At 47.7% G+C, this 19299-nt stretch overlaps 1 protein-coding gene across 2 annotated transcripts in view; it reads left to right on the top strand.

The window, feature by feature from the left end:
• The first annotated feature begins 230 nt into the window (after positions 1–230).
• RHOQ (ras homolog family member Q) overlaps positions 231–19299 on the top strand; it is a 50464-nt gene continuing 31395 nt past the window's right edge. For both annotated transcript variants that reach the window (XM_033124373.1, XM_033124372.1), the window contains exons 1-2: positions 231–492; positions 1059–1117. In XM_033124373.1, the coding sequence (XP_032980264.1) occupies positions 351–492; positions 1059–1117 (201 nt within the window). In that variant the 5' untranslated portion in view covers positions 231–350. The remainder of the gene's footprint in view (positions 493–1058; positions 1118–19299) is intronic.

The raw sequence follows: 19299 nt of genomic DNA, 5'->3' as shown, positions 1-19299 counted from the left end.
CCCTCCCTAAAGTTGCGGTCTCCCCCGGGGCCGGACAGTCTTATGATCCAGCGGATTCTCCTGGGGAGGCAGGACTGGGGAGAGGGCGCGGGAGCCGAGCGGCGAGGGCAGCGGGCGGACTCTGCGACCGGGGCCCGGACAGGGATCCGCGCAGCAACCAAGGCGGCGGCAGCACATCGGGCCCGCCGCCTCCTTCCCTCCAGCGGGGGGAGCCGCTGTATGGGGCCGGGGGGGCGGTCCTGCTGCGCGGAGCCGCGGCGGCGGCGGACCCCCCAGGCGGGCTGGGGCTGAGCCGGGGGCCGGGGCGGGGGCTCCGGGGGGACCATGCCCGGAGGCCGGCTGGCTGCAGCATGGCTCACGGGCCCGGCGCGCTGATGCTCAAGTGTGTGGTGGTCGGCGACGGGGCGGTGGGCAAGACGTGCCTACTTATGAGCTATGCCAACGACGCCTTCCCGGAGGAGTACGTGCCCACCGTCTTCGACCACTACGCAGGTAAGAGTCGGAACTGCTGACTAAGGGGCCGCTCCCCGGGCCGGGAACTTTAGAGCAACTTTGGAGGAGCCCCCTCGCTGCCTCCCCTGGGCACTCTCCTTACCCCTCTCCCGCCGCGCCCTCTGCCAGGCGCCCGGCCCCACCCCCAAGCTTTGCCTCTAAGCCATCCCCTTCGCCGGCAGCTCGGACCCGTCTTCCTATCCCCCACCCCCACCCCCGCGCCCAGATCCAGCTCCCCGCACTTCCCAACCCCTTTGGCGTCCTGGGCCGACCTCCTTGACCTTCCCACAACCGCCTCCCCTACTGCCCCAAACATTTGGGGGTACTGGGCGAGAGAGTCGTGGCTAAGGGACTTGGGAGAAGGGAGTGAGCAGCTAGGGGCCCCATTGCACCCCGAACCTCAAGCCACTTCACAGTGAGTCGGGCGCAAGGGAAAAGGGATGACATCTCTTTGCGAGCACCCTCTTGCCTCCAGCTGGATTGGGAAAGGAGGGTCCTGGTGGGGAGCGAAATTGCTCCAGAGTAATTGTGAGCTTTTCTCTCTGCCCCCGCTTCTGCCCTTGCAGTCAGCGTCACCGTAGGGGGCAAGCAGTACCTCCTGGGACTCTATGACACAGCCGGACAGGTGAGTGTCTTGGCCCCTGGCCTACACCCCTTTCCTTTTCTCGATTCAGGGTGGCTGCGAAGGGCCTTTGGAAACTGAGGTGTCTAGGAGGGAAGGTGTGCCTGCGAGGGGCCCCTCTGGATCAAGTCTTTTTTCAAGTCAGCAAATTAAGAAAAGGAAAAAGACCCAACAACCCCAGACTAGCCCACCTCATATGAACCCCCGGGCTGTGAAAGTTTTTGCCTGTGTGTGCCTTCTGTATGGTGCTTGGTGTGTGGGTCCCAACTCCTGTTGCAAAGTGGCAGCGGCCAATCGTGAAGCGCCCTTATTTTTAGTTGCAGATGACCAGGTCTCCCCCTCACAGCCTCCGTCTGGTCCCTCATTGGTGATTGGTCTGCCGCCGGAGGAGCCTGATTGGTGGAAAATGGCATCATCTAATATGATGGGAAGGCATTTGGTCCTGGTTATGTTTATTACAACATCACTGCACTCTGGGACTCCAGTCCCTGAAAACGTAATTTGTGTTACCAGGGGACCACAGGGAAAAAAAAGAAAAGAAACAATAACCATCTAGCCACACTCTGGAGCAGGGAGGGGCAGGAAGGGTTAGGAATTCACTGTGAGTCTTGGAAGAAGAGCTTTATTTTTCATTTTCCCCTGGAAATGCCAGGTCACTTTTGTCTGGGTTTTTTCTGGGAGAGGTTATTGTGCAGAAAGAAAATGGCATACTCCTCCAGGTAGCCTCTGACCATTATTTGCAAGTTAGAGGTGGCTCCTAAAAGATGAAGATGTCTCTTCTCTCTCTCTCTGTCCCAGCTTAACCCTCTTCCCACACCCACTTTTACTGTGAGGCTAAGATGATTGTGTGTGATGAAGTTTTGCAGAATCCAGCCCTGTGATTAGGTCTGAAGTTTCCACCTGTCATACAGACTTGAGTCCTTGAGGACATATGAGGAGCTGAGGGGCTTAGAGAATGTCTTTAGGAGATGTCCAGTAGTAGTTTCCTTTCCTGTAAAATGAGGCTTAAAAGACTCAGACTATTCTCCTGTGCAGATATTATATGCCAGATGCTTAGCACTGAGTCTAACACATACTAGGTTGGTGCTGAATAAAGGAGAGCTGTCCTTTGTGGCTCTTCTGGTTTTGGGTTTCAGAATTGTGGTACCAGGTTAGATTCTGAAAAATGTCTTGTGGGGGGAGGGGTGCCTTGATAGCCTTGATACGGCCTCTGGTTTCTGAACAATTAAGCTAGAGGAGCATCTGAAGATAAACTGTTGGCAGTGAGAGGTGCCTGAGGCTGCCCCCTTTCACCAAACTGATTCAAGTCAGTACAGTGAGTTCTTCAGGGCCCCTTTTCGTTGTGTCTTGTAGTTGTCACTCCTTCTATCAGAAGGAATGGAGGGGTAAAGAGGCAGAACTTGTTCAATCAGATAAGACCAAGTTTTCAGCAGTACAGTTGATAAACAACAGGTTGAAATTATTGGTTGAAAAGAGAGTGATTTTAAAAAATTGTCTCTAATTTTAATTTCTGTCACTCTCCCTCTTTCCTTTTCTCCTTTACTTGTCACTATGACCATTTTTGGACCATGAGCCCTATTCAGCAGGACTTGTATATGTCAGAGCTATTCTGTGCACATTCAAATCCAGCTAATATTTATTGAGTTCTTTCTGCATATCAGGCTTGGGAGAGCCACATGCAAATATTATTTTCTCCACAAAACAACCCTATAAGATAGGTGATCTTCTGTGTTTGCAGATGAGGAATCTGGGGCTCAGAGAAGTTAGGTTGCTAACCTAACCTAAGGTCACACAGCTACTGAGAGGTGTTGCTGGGATTAGGACCTGAATCTGCCCCAGTTGGCGGTGGTTATATACACAGGAAACTATGGGAGGTGCTGAGATACCACTTGGGTTGTCTGGATTGCTTGTGTGTCTGTAGATATGGTACCTGGAATCTTTACAGCCATTCTCTGAGTGGGGGTTATATGCCACCCCTACAGAGTAGAGAACTCAGATCCAATGAGTCACCCAAATGTGGGCCCACTCACAAAACCAGGGCTTTCCATATGTCATCATAATTTCTGTTTCCCGTGGAGATTGTAATATATACAAATCGGATCAACCTATTCGTTAGGTTCAAATGATACACTACTGTTTCTACCCAGTGATGGAACTTCTCCTCTGTTAGCCAAGATGTGTATTAGGTACCCTTGGTGTTTCTCCCAGTGTCTTAAGACTTTTGTTTTTGGATCAAAGTTAGTGATAATTCATTTTTCAGCATTTAAGAGTTTATTGTTCATAAGCAATCTTAGCTAACTAATCATCAGTGAGATTAAATGGCAGGTGCCCACCACGTACTTAGCACTGTGCTAAGCACCTGGGAGGTACAAAAGAATGAATTTAAGATAGAGATTTGCCATGGCTGCTGACAGCATAGGTAGAAGTGTCTGGAACAGATGCCTGTTCGTGTGTGTTATGTAGCAGATTTCTGTGTTATATTGGTCATTAAGACTCCATACCTCTATATGTCTATGAATCTGTATCAGATTAATCTTACAATAACAATAAATACACGCGTGTGCGCACGCACGCACATAGACTTTTTAAGCCTGATGGGCAGCAGAAGGAAAGCCCATGGGCTTTGGAACCAAACAGGCGTGGGCTCAGATCTCCTGCTTGTTCTACCAGTCATGTGATTTCCAGCCAAGTTATTTACCTTCTTCGTGACCTAGTAAAAAGATGAATAATTAGACTCTATACTGTGTAGTGTTGTAGGTCAGCTTCTATTGTTTAATGTATGTAAAAGCAGCAGACACTGTTCTTGACTCGTAGTATATGTGTAATAAATATTACAAGAAATTATTGTACTCCACTCTTGGCAGTTTTGTGGGGGGAAGGGATCACAGGTGGAAGAGGACAGCGTGTTATGCCTGGAGTTGAAGGCAACTCTACTCGGATGCCAGATACTACACTGTTCTCAGCAGAGTTGTGGAGCCAGCTTTGCACTTTCTAATTCCCACAGCCCGCATCACGGACTCATGGACATCGTTGAGTGCTCCCTGCTCTAAGTGCACTGTTGTGTCATATGGTTTCTTTTCTTTTCTTTTTAATATGGTTTCCTTTCTTAATCACAGCCTGTATCCCCAGTGATGTAAAAGGAACTGTTAGAAAAATTAGAGTTCAGTGTAGAGTCTGAGAAACAAGTGGAGTGTGTAGGTTTCAGCTGATTCTACTTTGGGAAGTGAGGTGGGATGGGGAGGACGCTCACAGCACTGAAAGCCCACAGATGCTTTCTGTAGAAAGTTTGCTCTTGCACATGGGCACTCACTGTATTTGAGTAACAGCAACAGCGCCTCCCTCTGGTTGGAACTTCTGGTCAATGTGCTTAACTCTGACTCCAGTGAAGTTCAAAGCCATATGCAAACATTTGTCCAGTTTATACTCCTATATTAAGGAACTCAAAGGATGACTGTACAAGCATACCTCATTTTGTTGCACTTCGCTTTATTGCATCTCATAGCTGTTGCATTTCTTACAAATTGAAGGCAAGACCTTCTGCCAACAACAAAATTACAACTGGCTTTATTGCTGTGGTCTGGAACAGAACCTGCAGTGTCTCTGAGGTATGCCTACAGTAGATGACCGTGTGCCTTCGAGAGCAGGCCCCTGTTGACCTCTGCTGCTACTGGGGAGAGAGAGAGGAAGAGTGAGAGGGGAAAGGGGACAGGAGACCGGACAGGGAGAGGGAAGAGGGGAGAGGGAGAAATATAAATGTAAATGTGTTGGTTAGTGTTAGTCTCCATCACGTGCTCTGCCTGGGGACATCCCTCCATATCCCTGACACACGCATTAGCATTCCTGCCAAGGGGAAGCCCCCTCTCCTGGCCAAGCCCCTGGGTGGTCCAGGAGCAGCTGACATTTTGACTGCCAAGCATTCTGGAGTGGAAGTTGAGGGCAGCACCTTCCTCCTCCCTGGGGCCTCGTGCGGGGGTCTGGTTTCCGGCCTGGGCCTCTGTGGAGCTTCTCTTTTCTTGCCTGGCTTTGAGGACTTAACATAGGCTGCTGCCAGCCCCACTGTCTGCTCAGGGAGGACTGGAGAGGCGAGACTTTCCCCTGCCTCTGCACTGTTTGAAGCACATGGGAAGTGGGAAGAGCTCTCTCTCTCTCTGTGCAGACAAGCCATGGGGAGCTGCCTGGCAAGCTGCTCTGGAGTTGCTGGCTCCAGGCTGATATCTTAATTCTTGGCAGGAAGGCAGAACTTGATACCCTGAAGAGAGAGGACTGACGCCCAGTTTATTCCAGGTCCCGGAATACCCACACTCAGGAGAGTGTGTTAGGGGTGAGTTTGGGTTTGCTAGAGTTCCAGATTTAGCCAGTGCCTCGGTGTGTGGAAGTCCATATGTGCGCTTTGGGGCATGCTGTTTGCTATGTCTGTTAACTTAAATACACACAAGTTCAAGGGCGCATACATGAGAGCTATAAATTTCCTTAACTCAGGTGTCCCCTGGGGTTGCTTTTTCAGTGACAAACAAAGTCTGTTTCTCACTTGACATAGCCCAGCAGCTGTGGCTGCCCTGCAATCGCTCTGGACACTCAGGGAAGCACTTCCCCTCCAGAAGGGAATCTTCCCAAGAGGCAGCCTCAGAATGCCCCTTCTGCGTGTCATGGGGCAGCACCCAAGGGCTCAGTATAATGGAAAGAGGGCCAGAGTTTTGCCACTCATCGAATTCCTCCCACCTACAGGCAGACTTCCTCACAATATCTTCCCAGGAAGGCTTTTCCCAGATGAGGAAATTGAGAGTGAGTGGGCTTATGGAAAGCAGACAGGCGATTAGGAAAAAAGTTTTTCTTTACTTTGCAGGGGACCTGCAGGGCACACCAGTAGGGCTTAGGGAGTATCCACTCCCATCACCCAGGCTCCTGAGGGGCCTAGGGAGCAGAATTTGGGAGGAGCCAATGGCTTCCTTCCAGATATTAGCTGCAACAGGTGAGATGCTGGCACTAAGCATCCTGGTTTCCCTTAGTAACCTACTGTAGATTTGTCATCTGCATTTTGCTATCCTTTTTAGAAGCTATTTATATCTCCAGCCTGAACCACATCACGTGGAATGCTGGCCTCCTCCTCTGTGTTGGGAAGGTGGATGGCCTTTGTTGGCTCCAAAGCCTTTGCAGTGACTAAATTCCCTATGTTCCCCCTCTTGGGACTGTCATGTGCGTTTAGGACATGCTAGCTCAGACCAGCAGGCAAGGACCTCAGGGTGGGGACAGTCCCCAACCAGCTCTAATTGGTTTCTCTTTGTGCCTCAGATGGGCCTGTCACCTTCCTGACCCTTTTTGATCCCTTTGGCTTCTCCACTTCAGTCATGATTCTCTTGAGGTTTGGTGACATTTAAACTCTGGGAGCTCCCCAGCAGGTATATCAGGAATGGGTGTTACAGGTGTGCTGAGATACCATCCTCTCAGCTGGGGGGTGGGCAGCGCAGCCCCAAGGGGGCTGAGCATATGTTGCCGTTTTCTGTGCATGCCAGGATATGAAGTAGGTGGGAAGAATGGCTTTAAAGTTCATGGGTCAGAGCCCTTCTGGAGAGCTGCGTGTTTGTGGTTTTGTCCTGGAATTTGGAGTTTCAGGAGATGAGACCTAATGGCATTAAAACAAAACAAAACAAAGCAGCTGTCCAAAGGGGTGGGGGTATCAGTTTCTAGCAATGACATATGTGTTGGCAGCAGCAGGTCCAAGAGGCCTCATACACAAAATAGCAATACTTCAAGAAGAGGCAAGAGAAGCAGTTGCAAAAAACAAAACCAAAGACCACTGGTCTTTTTCAAAAACTGAAATTCCCGAAGCTCTGCTGAATATCCTTTCATTTGGAGGGGCTCGGTTTTATCCTAATTTGGCATGTGTGAGTCAAGGAGCAGCTTTTTTTGACCTCAGCAGTTTGTTCTTCCTCTTTTAGTTTCTGGCAGGCAGCTGCTTTGCCAGAGGAAGCGAGGGAACATGCAGCCAGGGAGGCTGCAAGGGGTGGCAGGATGGCCGTGGCCAGGTCATCAGAACTTCCCCAGGTTTCCCACCTCCCCAGAGTTCTCCCAGATCCACTGCCTGCTAGCACCTCCTGGTCCGCTTTTGCTCTCTCTAAGCTACATGAGGACAGATGACTATGTCTTTTTCTCCATGTTTCCAGAGCCTGGTGTGTAGAAGGCACGCAACCAATATTTCTTAGATTGATTTGATTCTCATTTGGCTGTCAACCCATTTCTGCTAAAAGGTTAACTAAAGACTAAGGTTATAGCTTCAGGCACCACCCCTTTCTTGGGGGAAAAAAAGCTTTGTTAAACAGTAGGTTCTCCAAGGTTCAAAAGAGTGACAGTATAGAGGTATACGGTTTTACCCCACCCAGCACCTAGGGCGTAGTGGTCCCCAGTGGCCCACCCACCGGTTCTCTCTTGGGCTCAGGCCTCTGCATCTTTCCTGAGACTTCTCACTTCCAGGTTGCCTGAGGAGGAGACAGCTTGGCAGTGAAAGTGTGGGTTTTAGATTCTCCGGGCCAACTTGAATCCCAGGTCCTCCTGTTTGTAGCTGTGAGACCATCAGCCAGCCAGCTCACTGTTGTGATCCCCATCCTTCTCCCTCCCTATGAATGGGAGATAATGTCTACCTTTCAGGGTTGCTGTGAGTTAGAGGTGAAGTATGTAGTTGCCCTATACGGCCTGGCGCTCAGTCAGTGGTAAGTCAGAGTGATGGCCCAGACCAGCGTGGGGGGCTGCACACCAGGTCAGTTCAGTTGGGATTGACTCAGTGCCTGCTCCGTGTTCCGACCTTCTGCAGGAGAAGAAAGGGGGATCAGATCACAGAAAGGTCCACCTATGCAACTGGGAAAGCTCATCGTGTGAAACTGCACAGTCCCAACTAGGAAGAGATGGCAGGGATAAGATTCTTGGAAGATCTAGGCTTTCAGGAAGAGATGGGAGGCAGTAGAGTATCCTGGTTACCACGGCAGGTCCTCACATTGGACTGCTAGGGCCCACTTTCCAGCAAGGGGCTCGACCTCTCAAAACCTCAGTTTCCTTATCTGTAAAATGGGGATTATAATAGTACTTGTAGAGTCATTGGATCAAATCAGAGCTTCCCATGTCTCAGATAATGGATTTTTCCAGGCTCAAGGTGGCTAGGTGGGGCCTGAGACAGACAGCCGTGGGCTTGGGTTGTCCCTTCCAGTTTGAGCAGTCCAACTTCTGTCACTTGCCTCATGGCCGTTGCCTCCATCTCAATGCTGTGTGTTGAACACATAATCTCTCTTCTCTGTACCATAAAGTGAAAGCTGGGGAAGCGTTGGACTAAATGAGTTCATACAGGCAGAGGGTTATGGGAGCTCATATGCTGGATAGGAAGGAGCAGTGTGTGGACTGCAGGCATTGGGGATGGGGGGAATCCCGAATGTGTCTTTTTATGATTCTAGATCCTTCCTATCAGTATCAACATGTGGAGTAGGGTTGATAACTAAATTATAGAGTTTTTCACCCAGTAACTGACAACTTAGTAATTAGAGAGATATTAATCTAGTACTGTGGTGCTTTTTGATTTTAATAGAAAAAACAAGACGTGGGGGGGGGTCCTTTATTGTTGTCGCTGTTTCTTTTCAAGTGACTGGTGGGAGTAGTAAACCAGCTGCCTCTCTCCTGATCCCCAGACTTGCCAGTCCTTCCAGGGCTCAGGTTAGAACTTGGGGTTGAATAATGACACACTCGTCACTGAGCGGCATTTTTACAGAGTACAAAGCGTGTTGCTTTGGTACCTCCTTGAGCCTTCTTACCTGCTCCAAGAGTGAAAAGAGCAAGTGGTATTTGCCTCATTTTGTAGGTTCCGGGAGGTTCCGTGACTTGCTCCAGGCCACACAGCTGATAAAAGGCAACGCCAAGATTATAGGGCAGGCTGTCCACCTGTGAGTCCTGGGTTCTTTGTATTAAAGTACTCACGCTAAAGAGCTCGACAATGTTAAATGTCTCCCTTAATTGCATATATTCCATCGTTGAATATTTCATGTGAAGAGTAAATTCCAAGCACACCGCTTTTCTAGACAGAAGAGTTGGTGGAATGGTGTCTGTAGATGGAACAGTAAGGGCTGCTGCTAAAATAACTCCAAAAACCTGCCCCCACCCACCAGGGAAGTTAAGGTGTTTTGTCAGTTTGTTCATTAATCTCTACTCGTACTTAAAAAGAGGCATGCCTGGGTGGCCGCATTGCTGGTGAGTGTATGGAAGAAGCTCAGTGCCATTTGTGGATCCTCTGGAGCACGGGGGACTGTTCTATGTTGACATAAGCTGACTGTCCTCAGACCCAGAACTACCTCCCTGCCCTTTTGCGCTGTCACCCCTGTTCTGCCTGCCAGCCTTGACTTGACATTAGCTTGCTGTTTGGGGGCTTGGGGTAGGGCAGCTCTGGCCTGCAAACGACAGGTGTCTTTTGTGTCCCAAGTGGCTGCCCCAAGCCTTTTTTTTCCCCTTATTTCTTATTTAGGTGAAAACTGCCGTTTCATATATTTTTCTCCCTCTTCCATCTGAAGATGCCCTGGATACACCCAGGCTTCCTCTGCCACCTGCTGCTCATTTTGCTTGTCTTCCTGGGCTGTCCCCATTGACCTCTGTATGGGCGCTCATATCTTCCTGCCTGGGCTGGCTGTCAGGACTGGATGAACATTCCCCAAGCACCAAATCTGGGCTGGGGCCAGGGAAATGGCTTACACAACAGGTCAGGCACAGGCCCTACCCCCAGGAGCTCACAGTTCAATGAAGGGGTTGGGCCAACAGTGAGTGATGGGAGAGCAGTGGGTACCTGTTCACTGAGGATACAGAGAAGGCCAGGTTCTGTCCTTCCAAGGAGATGAGCTGCTCCTAGGAGGTAAGCTGACCACGGGATTTTCCAGATTGATTTTTGGTGGAGAAAGTGCTCAGATTGGATTCTTACATGTACTAGGCGCTTAAGAAGGGTTTGAATTACTGCACCAGCTCTCACATGTGCTCCTTGAACCAATATGCGTCTCCAGGGAACTTGTTAAAATCCAAATTCTTAGGCTCCATCCCAGACCTCCTCAATCAGAAAGGTTGGGCCATCGCTTCGGAGAAGCCCTCCAGGTGATTCTGGTGCAGGTAGAAATGTCAGAGCCACTGAGGGACTTAGTCTTTGTGTATTATGTGCTTCCTCCTAGCAAGCCTTCTTCCTCTCCCCTTCTCCTTGTGCACGCACGCACACACACGCACACGCACCCCCACCTTACACACTTTCCCCGGAGTGCATAATTTATTCCTTTTTTTAACCCCAGCTCCGCCAAACACACCTCTTTTGTAGTTCTTTACACATGGTTGCAGCATCATTCAGCCACAGGTACTTCCTAGCTCACCTGGTGGAGATGGGGCCAAGGCACTCGGGAGAAAATGGAAGCATAATTTCCTAAGCCTCCCTTGGCTCCATCGGTATGCAGTCTGGCCCAGCGCTGTGCACACAGTATGCAACATGGGTATTCCTTGCTGAGGCCAAAGGGCCAAGCCATTTTCTCTCCTGTACAGTAAACGGCCAGACAGATTGGGGCCCGGGCTCAGCTCTGTTTACTGTCACTGAGGTTAGCACTTTGGGTGGTGATAGTCCAGCCCCTGAAGAGGATGCCAGTGTGGTTTGTGCTAAATTAGTTCCAAAGCAACAGATGGGCGATGAGGTCCTTTTGTATTAAAACTTCTCAGGCAGGTCAGCAGGAGAGGTTGGAGGAAAGGCTGTTACTCAGACATCCATATTGGCAGTTATTACTTCTCTGGCTGATTCGAGCTTTCTGTGTTAACTGTCCTCCTTCATTCTTTCACACACACACACACCACTTTAAAATTCTTTGGTCCTTCTATCTTCCTTGCTCTTTCCCTTTCTCCCCCTACTTTTTTCTTTTTTTCCAAACTGTGCCAGTGTAGAAAAACGATCCTCTTTCAAACAGCATAATGGTTGGGATTATAAATGAGTTGTCTCAGAGTATGCTCCCTCTAAGAGCTGATGCCGAGAAAGCACATTTAATTCTGATTGTCCAGTTCAATTAAAGTTCCATCTAGCCCAGCTTAATTTTCAAAGGGCTGTCCTTCCCAGTAACCTGGTTCAGGGCTCACATTTACTACCTTAAGGTATTTCTAGTGGGCTCCTTGGCCCCGGAGGGATGGGGTAGGGACTGGGTGTGAGATGGGGACAGAGTTGAGAGGTGGGGTCCCTGCTTTCTTCATACAGGGCCTTTGTCTGGTAGGAGGTAGCTAAGCCTTCATCTAGTTGCAGAAAGTGAAAAGGTCCTTCTGAGGCTGAGGCATCTCATGCTCTCCTCAGTGACCCCAGCCCTCTTGAGGTTGAACTCCTTTCATTTCCACCCCCCGTTCAAGCTGTTGTTTCTCAGTCTAGTTGTGTAGGACCAGCTCCCTGGCCCATGCTGGTATTATGAGCCTTGCGCTCCCCCCGGCTGAGGTAGTCAGTCGGTCATCAGTCGGCCACTTCACGGCAGCTGCTCACGGTGGCACATAGTAGCCTGCAGCAGCTCACGCCAACCTCCGGCTGCTCACAGCAGCCCAGCTCCAGGGAGAGCTGTTGTTCGCAATCTTAGCTGTAGAGGGTGCAGCTCACTGGCCGATGTGGGAATCGAACCGGCAACCTCGGCATTAGGAGCATAGCTCTCCAACCACCTGAGCCACCTGGCTGGCCCCCCTTCTTTCAGTTTCAACTGAGTAAATTGTCTATAGGCTGTAGTCTAGCATTTGGTTTTATTCACATGTAAATCTTTACTTGGCACCCAGATGGTAATGTGGCACATAGCACTTAGCACAAGGTTTGGGCGGCTCCAGTAGAAACCAGGTATGTATTGGATTTAGGAGAATCTGTCACAAAATTATTGTGGAAAGAACCTTCCCCATGACTTTACATCACTTCCATATTGGCTTTCTTATCAGCTCCCTTTAAGGGGGGTTCTGATCTGTCTGGACATTATTAAATGTCTTTAAAATCAGGTTATAAGTGGTCATTTTAAAGTATTGCTCATTTAAGCACAATAGAACGCATTTCTTCTCATGGTGCCCATTAGCAGAAAGGCTGCAGGTCTGTTTGGATAGAATATTGGCCAAGATGTGTATGTAACTGTTCTCTAGCCCTTCTGGAATTTAAAGAATGCTTCAGTATGCTTAATGTCATTTGTCCCTCTAGAGCAGGGGTGTCCAAACTGCGGCCCGCGGGCCAACTGTGGCCCGCAATCCATTTTTAATTGGCCCGCAGCAAATTCCAAAAATATATTTAGTTTACTTAAATAAACCAGATGAGGCAATACGTACTTCACCTCGAGTGAGTGGCCCGGCTGTCTGTGTATTTTACCGCACGTGGCCCTTGGTGAAAAACGTTGAAAAAAGTTTGGACACCCCTGCTCTAGAGTGTCCTGTGGCCCCTTCTGTTAGAAGCAGGGCAGAGAGGGCGCAGAGAATGGCTGACCTGCTCAGCTCTGCCTTGATAGGAAGGGAGGAGCTGAATGCTGCCTGCTCTCCTGGAGGGACCCCTGCCATTCTGCTGTCAGACCTAACAGCGCAGGAATCATCAGAGTCTAGGCAAGCTGGTGTTATGAAAAAAGTGATTAGTCAGAGATTCCTGGTGGACCAAACTGCTTGATGTATTTTTAAAAATATAGATGTAATTCACATTCATTGGATTTTATATGCTCAAAAAGTTGTGCAACCATCACTGCTATTTAATTCCAGAACATTCTCATCATTCCCCAAAGAAACCATGTACTCATTAGGAGTCACGCTCAATTCTCCCTTCCCCGCAACTCGTAGCAACCATTAATCTACTTTTCGTCTCTGTGGATTTACCTATTCTGGACATTTCATAGAAATGGAATCATGCAATAAGTGACCTTTTGTGTCTGACTTCTTTCGCTTAACGTAATGTTCTTAAGGTTCATCCGTGTTGTAGAATGTATCATAACTTCATTCCTTTTTATGGCTGAATAATCATTGTTTTTCCTTTTTATTCCCTTTTATCAGTCTTTATTACATGGGCATTTTGCCCCAGGCTCTGGGAGTCATTTTCCAGGTTGTGAGGCAGAAAGTGAGGCTCTGCTAGTCATGCAAGTCTTGTGCTGTCTTAATCCCTACCTTAGGTAGGGGTGGGCGTGGTTTCCCCTCTACCTTTCCAGTGTTCTCATTTTCTCTGTGGCTCTGTTCATAGCCTCCCCTACCCCTGTCCCCACCCTTATATCTTTATTCATCAAGTGAACATCTGTTATGAACATCTGTTAACCATAGGTGAGGTGAGGGACATAAAGATCCATCAGATAGGGTTCTTCCCCGTAGGAGTTTAGAGTCTAGTGAGAGGGAGAGATATATACAGGTGACCAAAATGCAGGTAGAAAATGGGACATGCCATGAGAAGCCAAAAATTGTGGAGTGTGAGGAATGTCATGAAGATGCCCAACTGCTTGGCTACTTGCCCAGAGCCTCACAGATGGGGCCTCAGTGGGGCCATCTAGATTCAGAAACTTGATTTTATTGAGGCACTCACACATCATCAGGTCATGGGTCTGATCTGTATTGATTCATAAGAGATCCAGATATAAATGAGGTTGCCAAAGGATTAATTTACCATGTGGTCTCAGTAGAAGAATGGACACAAGACATAAACCAATAGCTCACAGAAGAAGAAAAGCAGAAATGTCAGTGAACATGTGATGTGCAAATAAGATCCTATTATGGAGAAACAAAAGACCCCTATTTACTTCCCCTACAGTAAAGCCATTTCCCACTTCTCTGAGGCAACCACTTTAACTTTTAGCTGTTTATTTCGTTAAAAAAAAATCCTCTATTGACTTCACACCGTGCATGTTGAGGCTTTAGCTCTCTTTCACACGTATCTTCCACTTCCCATTCATCCCCCACCCCAGCTATATTGTAGTTTGATCACTGATCAGTGGTTATACATTTCTTTTTCCTTGCTGCCATTTGCTTTTTTATATTTTATTTTTCAATTATATTTGACCAGTGGTTATATTTTTATGACTATGTTATCACAGTTGAGCCACTTAGTGTACTATAATTACTTTTGCCTTCTTTACTGTGTTTCGTTTCCCTTGGAACTAATCATTGTTTCTTCCCCTGCTTAGTTTTCACTGCATGTCAAACTTGCCTTTCCGTGCAATGTCACATATCAGGTATTCTGTCAGTTTCTTCTTGGAAGCATCCCTCATGATCCTGACCTGCTTGCCTCTAGCTTGCTACATAGCTGTCGTGCTGGGATTTCCCTTCTTCGTTATTGGGATTCCCTTTGGCTCTATCCCTTGTATTAGATCCTTATTTTTATTTTTCATGTCTTCCTGGTTTATTCCGTCATCCTGGTGGAGCATATATTTTATTAATTTCCTGAGAAAAGATGCATTGCAGGCAAAACTTTTTGATACCTACTGTGTTTGACAGTGTTTTTATTTTCTTCTACCGGATTGACAGTTTGAAAATGGATTGGAAATCATCGTCTTTTCTTCAGAACTTTGAAGAAAAATGTCTCCATTGTTTCCTAGCTTCAATTTGTGCTATCACAGGTCTGATGCCAAATTGATCCTTGATTCATTCTTAGGAACCTGGTTCTCCTCTCTGGAAATTTTCAGGATCTGCCATTTCATGCTCCTGAAATTTCAGTCATGGACTTTGGAGTGGCGAGCTCCCTATGTGGGCCCTTTCAATCTGGAAACTCAAGTCCTTCCATTCTGAGAAGTTTTCTTGGTTTATTTCTTTGATTTCTTTGCTTCCAGTTAATCTCCTCTGTTGCACTAGAACTCTCCACAGTTAGATGTTGGAGATCTTAGGATGGTCCTCTAATTTCCTTGGATTTGCTTCCTCTATGTCTTTTGGCTCTAGTTTGGGAGGAGTTCCTCAATATTATCATCTCCCCCTTCTACTATTTTATTAAATGTAATTCTAATTTTAATTTTCAGGAGTCTTTTCCTGTTCTCTGGATGTTCCTTTTCTTTAGCATCTTCTGAGTTGGGTTTGGCTTTTTGATTGAATATCTTCTCTAATTTCTCTGAGGATATTAATGATAGTTTTTTGAAGCTTATGTCGCCCTGCATAGTCTCTCACTTTGATCTCTGTCTTTCCTGGGAGTTCCTCAAGTGCCTACTCATATTTACGAGAATGTCACTGGAGCATGTGGGAAGCTCTGTGTATGCGTGGGGCTGGCTGACTCTGGCCTTGACTAAAGGTCGGGCTTCTCCAGCTCAGCACCATTGATATTGAGGGCTGGCTAATTCTTCGTTGTGCGGGGCTGTCCCGTGTGTTGTAGGATGTTTAGCAGCATCCCTGGCCTCTTCCCACTAGATGCCTGGAGCACTCCCACGCGAGTCATGACAATCAAAAATATCTCCAGACATTGCCAAATGTCCCCATCACTCCTTCAGTTGAGAACCACTGCTGTAGGGTGATCTGTCTGGGCCTTTACACTGGGGAAGCTATAATGTCAGACTTCAGTTTTCTTGGGCTGGTCATATTCTCCGGAAAAGAATCTTCTATTCTCCTGCCTGAGGGATTCCTGCGGGGCTGCCAGTGTTTGGGGAGGTGAGTAGAGGAAGTAGGGTGGTAATCTCAATTTTTAGTGTGTACCCTGGCCTTGTGTGTTTGGTACATTCACCTAGGCCTTGTGTCCTCCCATCCAGGGAACCCGCTGTTCTACCCTTTCCAGAGAATAAATATTCTCTGCTTTTCATTAGGCTTGGGGAGAGTGTTTCCCATGCCAGATAAAGGGATCTGGGATTTAGCGGCTTCCTAAGCAGACTGTCAATTCACCCTCTTGTTTGTGGCTCTACCTTCAACCCAATTGCAGAACACACTGCAAGGTTCCCACACTTCTGGGCATTCTGTTGTGCTTCTCACCTTTCTCTTCTTTGCTGGCCCAGGATTTGGCTCCCTGGGTCTGCTAAATCACTTCCAACTTGTTCTTTCGCCTTCTAGCTTCCAAAATCATGTTCCTGTTGTCTCCTTTCCTGTTTGCTTTGTCCTTGTGACTTTATTCCTTTTTCTTTTTCTAAATTACTGTACTTGTTAGAAGACTTACGAGATATCAGACATAAATATATGTGCTCCATCAGCTGGGATTTAATTGAAGTCTTCCCGATTTTTTTTACAATTAGAAAACATAAATTATGAAGAACAAAGTTACAGTGATGGGTATTCTTTTCCAGTGCCTGCTATCCAGTGTATCTTTTCTTAGCATCAGGGTACCTGGGGAAATGAATTCATAAGAAGCTTGTTTGGGGTTGAGGCTTCGGAGCAAAAGGAGCTAGAAGTCTTAGAGGAGATTTGTATTTCTTCCAGGTCCTGGAATCTCGTGATGAACTTTCCCTTCCACATGAGAGCATAGCTTTCTAGTGACCAGGACCTGTGTATCCATCAAGTTCAGCATCTTGCCATCGGGCAGAGCTGGATAGACATTAACATTCTAATTATGCAATTTCTCCTTTCTCCTCTGTGTACAGTCTTTAGAGATCATGACTTTTCAGTTAATATTTTTCAGACAGGCTAAAACATACTCTATTCGGTTACAGCATTCTTTAGTTACTTTGATTGGATGGCTGTTTTCAAGTGTCTCAGTCATCTCTTAGTATGACCCACATAGCAGATGACTAAGAACTGTTATGGTTTGATTTTCATTAATTCTCAAAATGTAGCCTTAAGCCAAAATTATTAGGGTATCCTACTGTAGTTCTGCTATACTTATTAACTGTATTTACAGGTGTCAATGACATTGGGAGGCTGTAAGGAGCACTTTCAGCTCTGGGGATGGTGGCAGGAGAGTCCGAACCGTTTTCCTCAGTGAGGAGATGGCATGTGTGTATGGGTTCAGGATGGGCGGCGGTCACAGGTAGGACAAGGTATTCCATGCGGCCTTTTCTAGGCCTCAAAGGTAGATGTATTCTCTCCCCTCTGAATTCCTGTGGCACTTAGCATATGGGTCTCTTGTCAATAATGTCGTGTCTACAATTTGAGGACTTGTGTGGACCTGTTTATCCCATTTCATCATAACAGTGACCTGCTGGGGTGATACTGTGCTCCCCCTTCCCCTGCCTTTTTTAATGGATTCGTAAAGACTCTGAGACACTGAAATGACCTGCACAGGTTACGTGTACAACCCATAAGAGGCAATGCTAGAACTCTGACCAGGCCCTCTGATTCTAGATCTAGAATTCATTATTCTAGTGACTTCGTCCTGCTGCCAGTGTCTTACTAGGTTGCCTAACTAAGCGAGTGGCTCTCTGAAGGGAGATGTATGCTGCGTGATTTTCCAGGCAGCACATAACACAGACTCAGTGAAGGAGTTGACATGACGACTGTAGGCTCCTACAGGACTCACCTTAGTGGGTAACACAGGGCAGGGCTAAGAGCTGGAACCTCGCAGTTTCCTGTGCAGTTTGACCAGACCATAGGGTCCATACCTCAAAGTTTAAAAACTACCCCCACTCTCATCCTGACCAGTCCAAATGCCCCACTAATAGTTTTGCCAACACTTCACCTAGGGCCCTGGGTTCAGCTGCTGCCCTCACTGTCCTGGAGGGCAGGATGAAAGCACCTGTCCTAATGCTGCTGCCAAGGGTTTTATGAGGATATGCTACAGAGAATGGACACTTGAAACCGCTGGAATGACCTTTATCTGGTGCTTTTCTTATTGAGTTTTGTTTTTGTAGTTGTTGCCAGTTTCCTTGTCTGCCTGTAGTGTGGCTTCTCTTTGATTTTGTTTCCCTGGCTCTCGGTTCGCATCGGTAAATGTCATGTCTCCCTAGCCAGGTTCTTTGTAGTAGGAAGTCGGACCCTGGATTGGCTGAGCTTCTTAGAACACAAAGGATGCTGGTGCAAACGTGTGTCTAATTAACCTTTTACAGTCAGCCACTGAAAACTGCCTGTGGCTGTGTGCAACACACGAGCAAGCAAGGGCTCAGTGGCCACATGAAAATCCACATTCACAGGGCCAGCCCAGTAGCTCAGGTGGTTGGAGTGCCATGCTCCTAGTGCCAAGGTCGCAGGTTCGATTCCCACATGGGCCAGTGAGCTGCGCCCTCTACAGCTAAGATTGTGAACAACAGCTCTCCCTGGAGCTGGGCTGCAGTGAGCAGCTGGAGGTTGGCGTGAGCTGCTTCTGGCTGAGTGCTGTGGAGTACTGCCGCAGGCTGCTGTGTGCTGCTACGGACTACCATGTGCTGCCAGGAGCGGGTGGTGGCCAGTGTGAGTGGCCGGCAGCCGGCGAGAGCTGCCATGAGCTGCCAACCGATGACTGGTGACCAACTGCCTCAGCTGGGGGCGGGGGGTAGTGCAAGGCTCATAATACCAGCATGGGCCAGGGAGCTGTGTCCTACACACAACTAGACTGAGAAGCAGTGACTTGAACCAGAGTGGGAGGCGGGGGAGGTGGAAGAAGGGGGAAAAAAATCCACATGCATCTTGACTCCTTTTCACTTCCTAGGTCTCATTAACCATCATTTGAAAAAAAACATATTTGAGGTATATTGGGTTCACTATATTCAGGTATTTTAATTAAGAAACTTGACTTCAGTTCTTGCCTACCATGTAAACATAAGCACTTATTAAACCAGCAAAACTTCTAATTAATGCAGGTCCTGAGGAGTTGATGTGCCCGGTTCTGGGGATTTCCTGCAGGGTCTTTCTGCCATCTGCAGCACGTCTCTGAATATCAAAGAAATTTCTGAGGCTGTGTGTGTGTGGGTGTGTGCGCGAGCGTGTACGTGCCAGTGTGTGGAGACCCGCAAGGAACCAGCTTTGCACTTTTGGACCTGTGTGTATTTTTCTTAAGGTGAAATTCACACAACATAAAATCATTTTAAAGTGGACAATTCAGGGGCATTGAGTACATTCACAGTGACGCACAACTTCCACCTCTATAGAGTTCCAAAACATTTTCATGACCCCAACAGAAACTGTAGTTTTTAAACTGTTTGTTCTGTGAGAAAAGTGCATTTTCAAACTGCATTGGGTCATTCTGATTTTGTTTTCCTGCTGAGAAGCCTTCCTCATCCTCAGGTGGTAGGTTGCACTGTATGTTTGGCCAAGGAGTGTGGATCAAGTACTCAAATTCCAAATGGGTTTGTTAGTCATGCTTTAACTCCTCCATGCAGCTTGGCTGCCTCATCTGGTCATGGAGGAAACCAGCATTT

The sequence above is a fragment of the Rhinolophus ferrumequinum genome, chromosome 13, assembly GCF_004115265.2.
Source record: "Rhinolophus ferrumequinum isolate MPI-CBG mRhiFer1 chromosome 13, mRhiFer1_v1.p, whole genome shotgun sequence".
NCBI classification, from domain to species: Eukaryota; Metazoa; Chordata; class Mammalia; order Chiroptera; family Rhinolophidae; genus Rhinolophus; species Rhinolophus ferrumequinum.
This window is presented reverse-complemented; position numbering and strand designations above follow the sequence as displayed.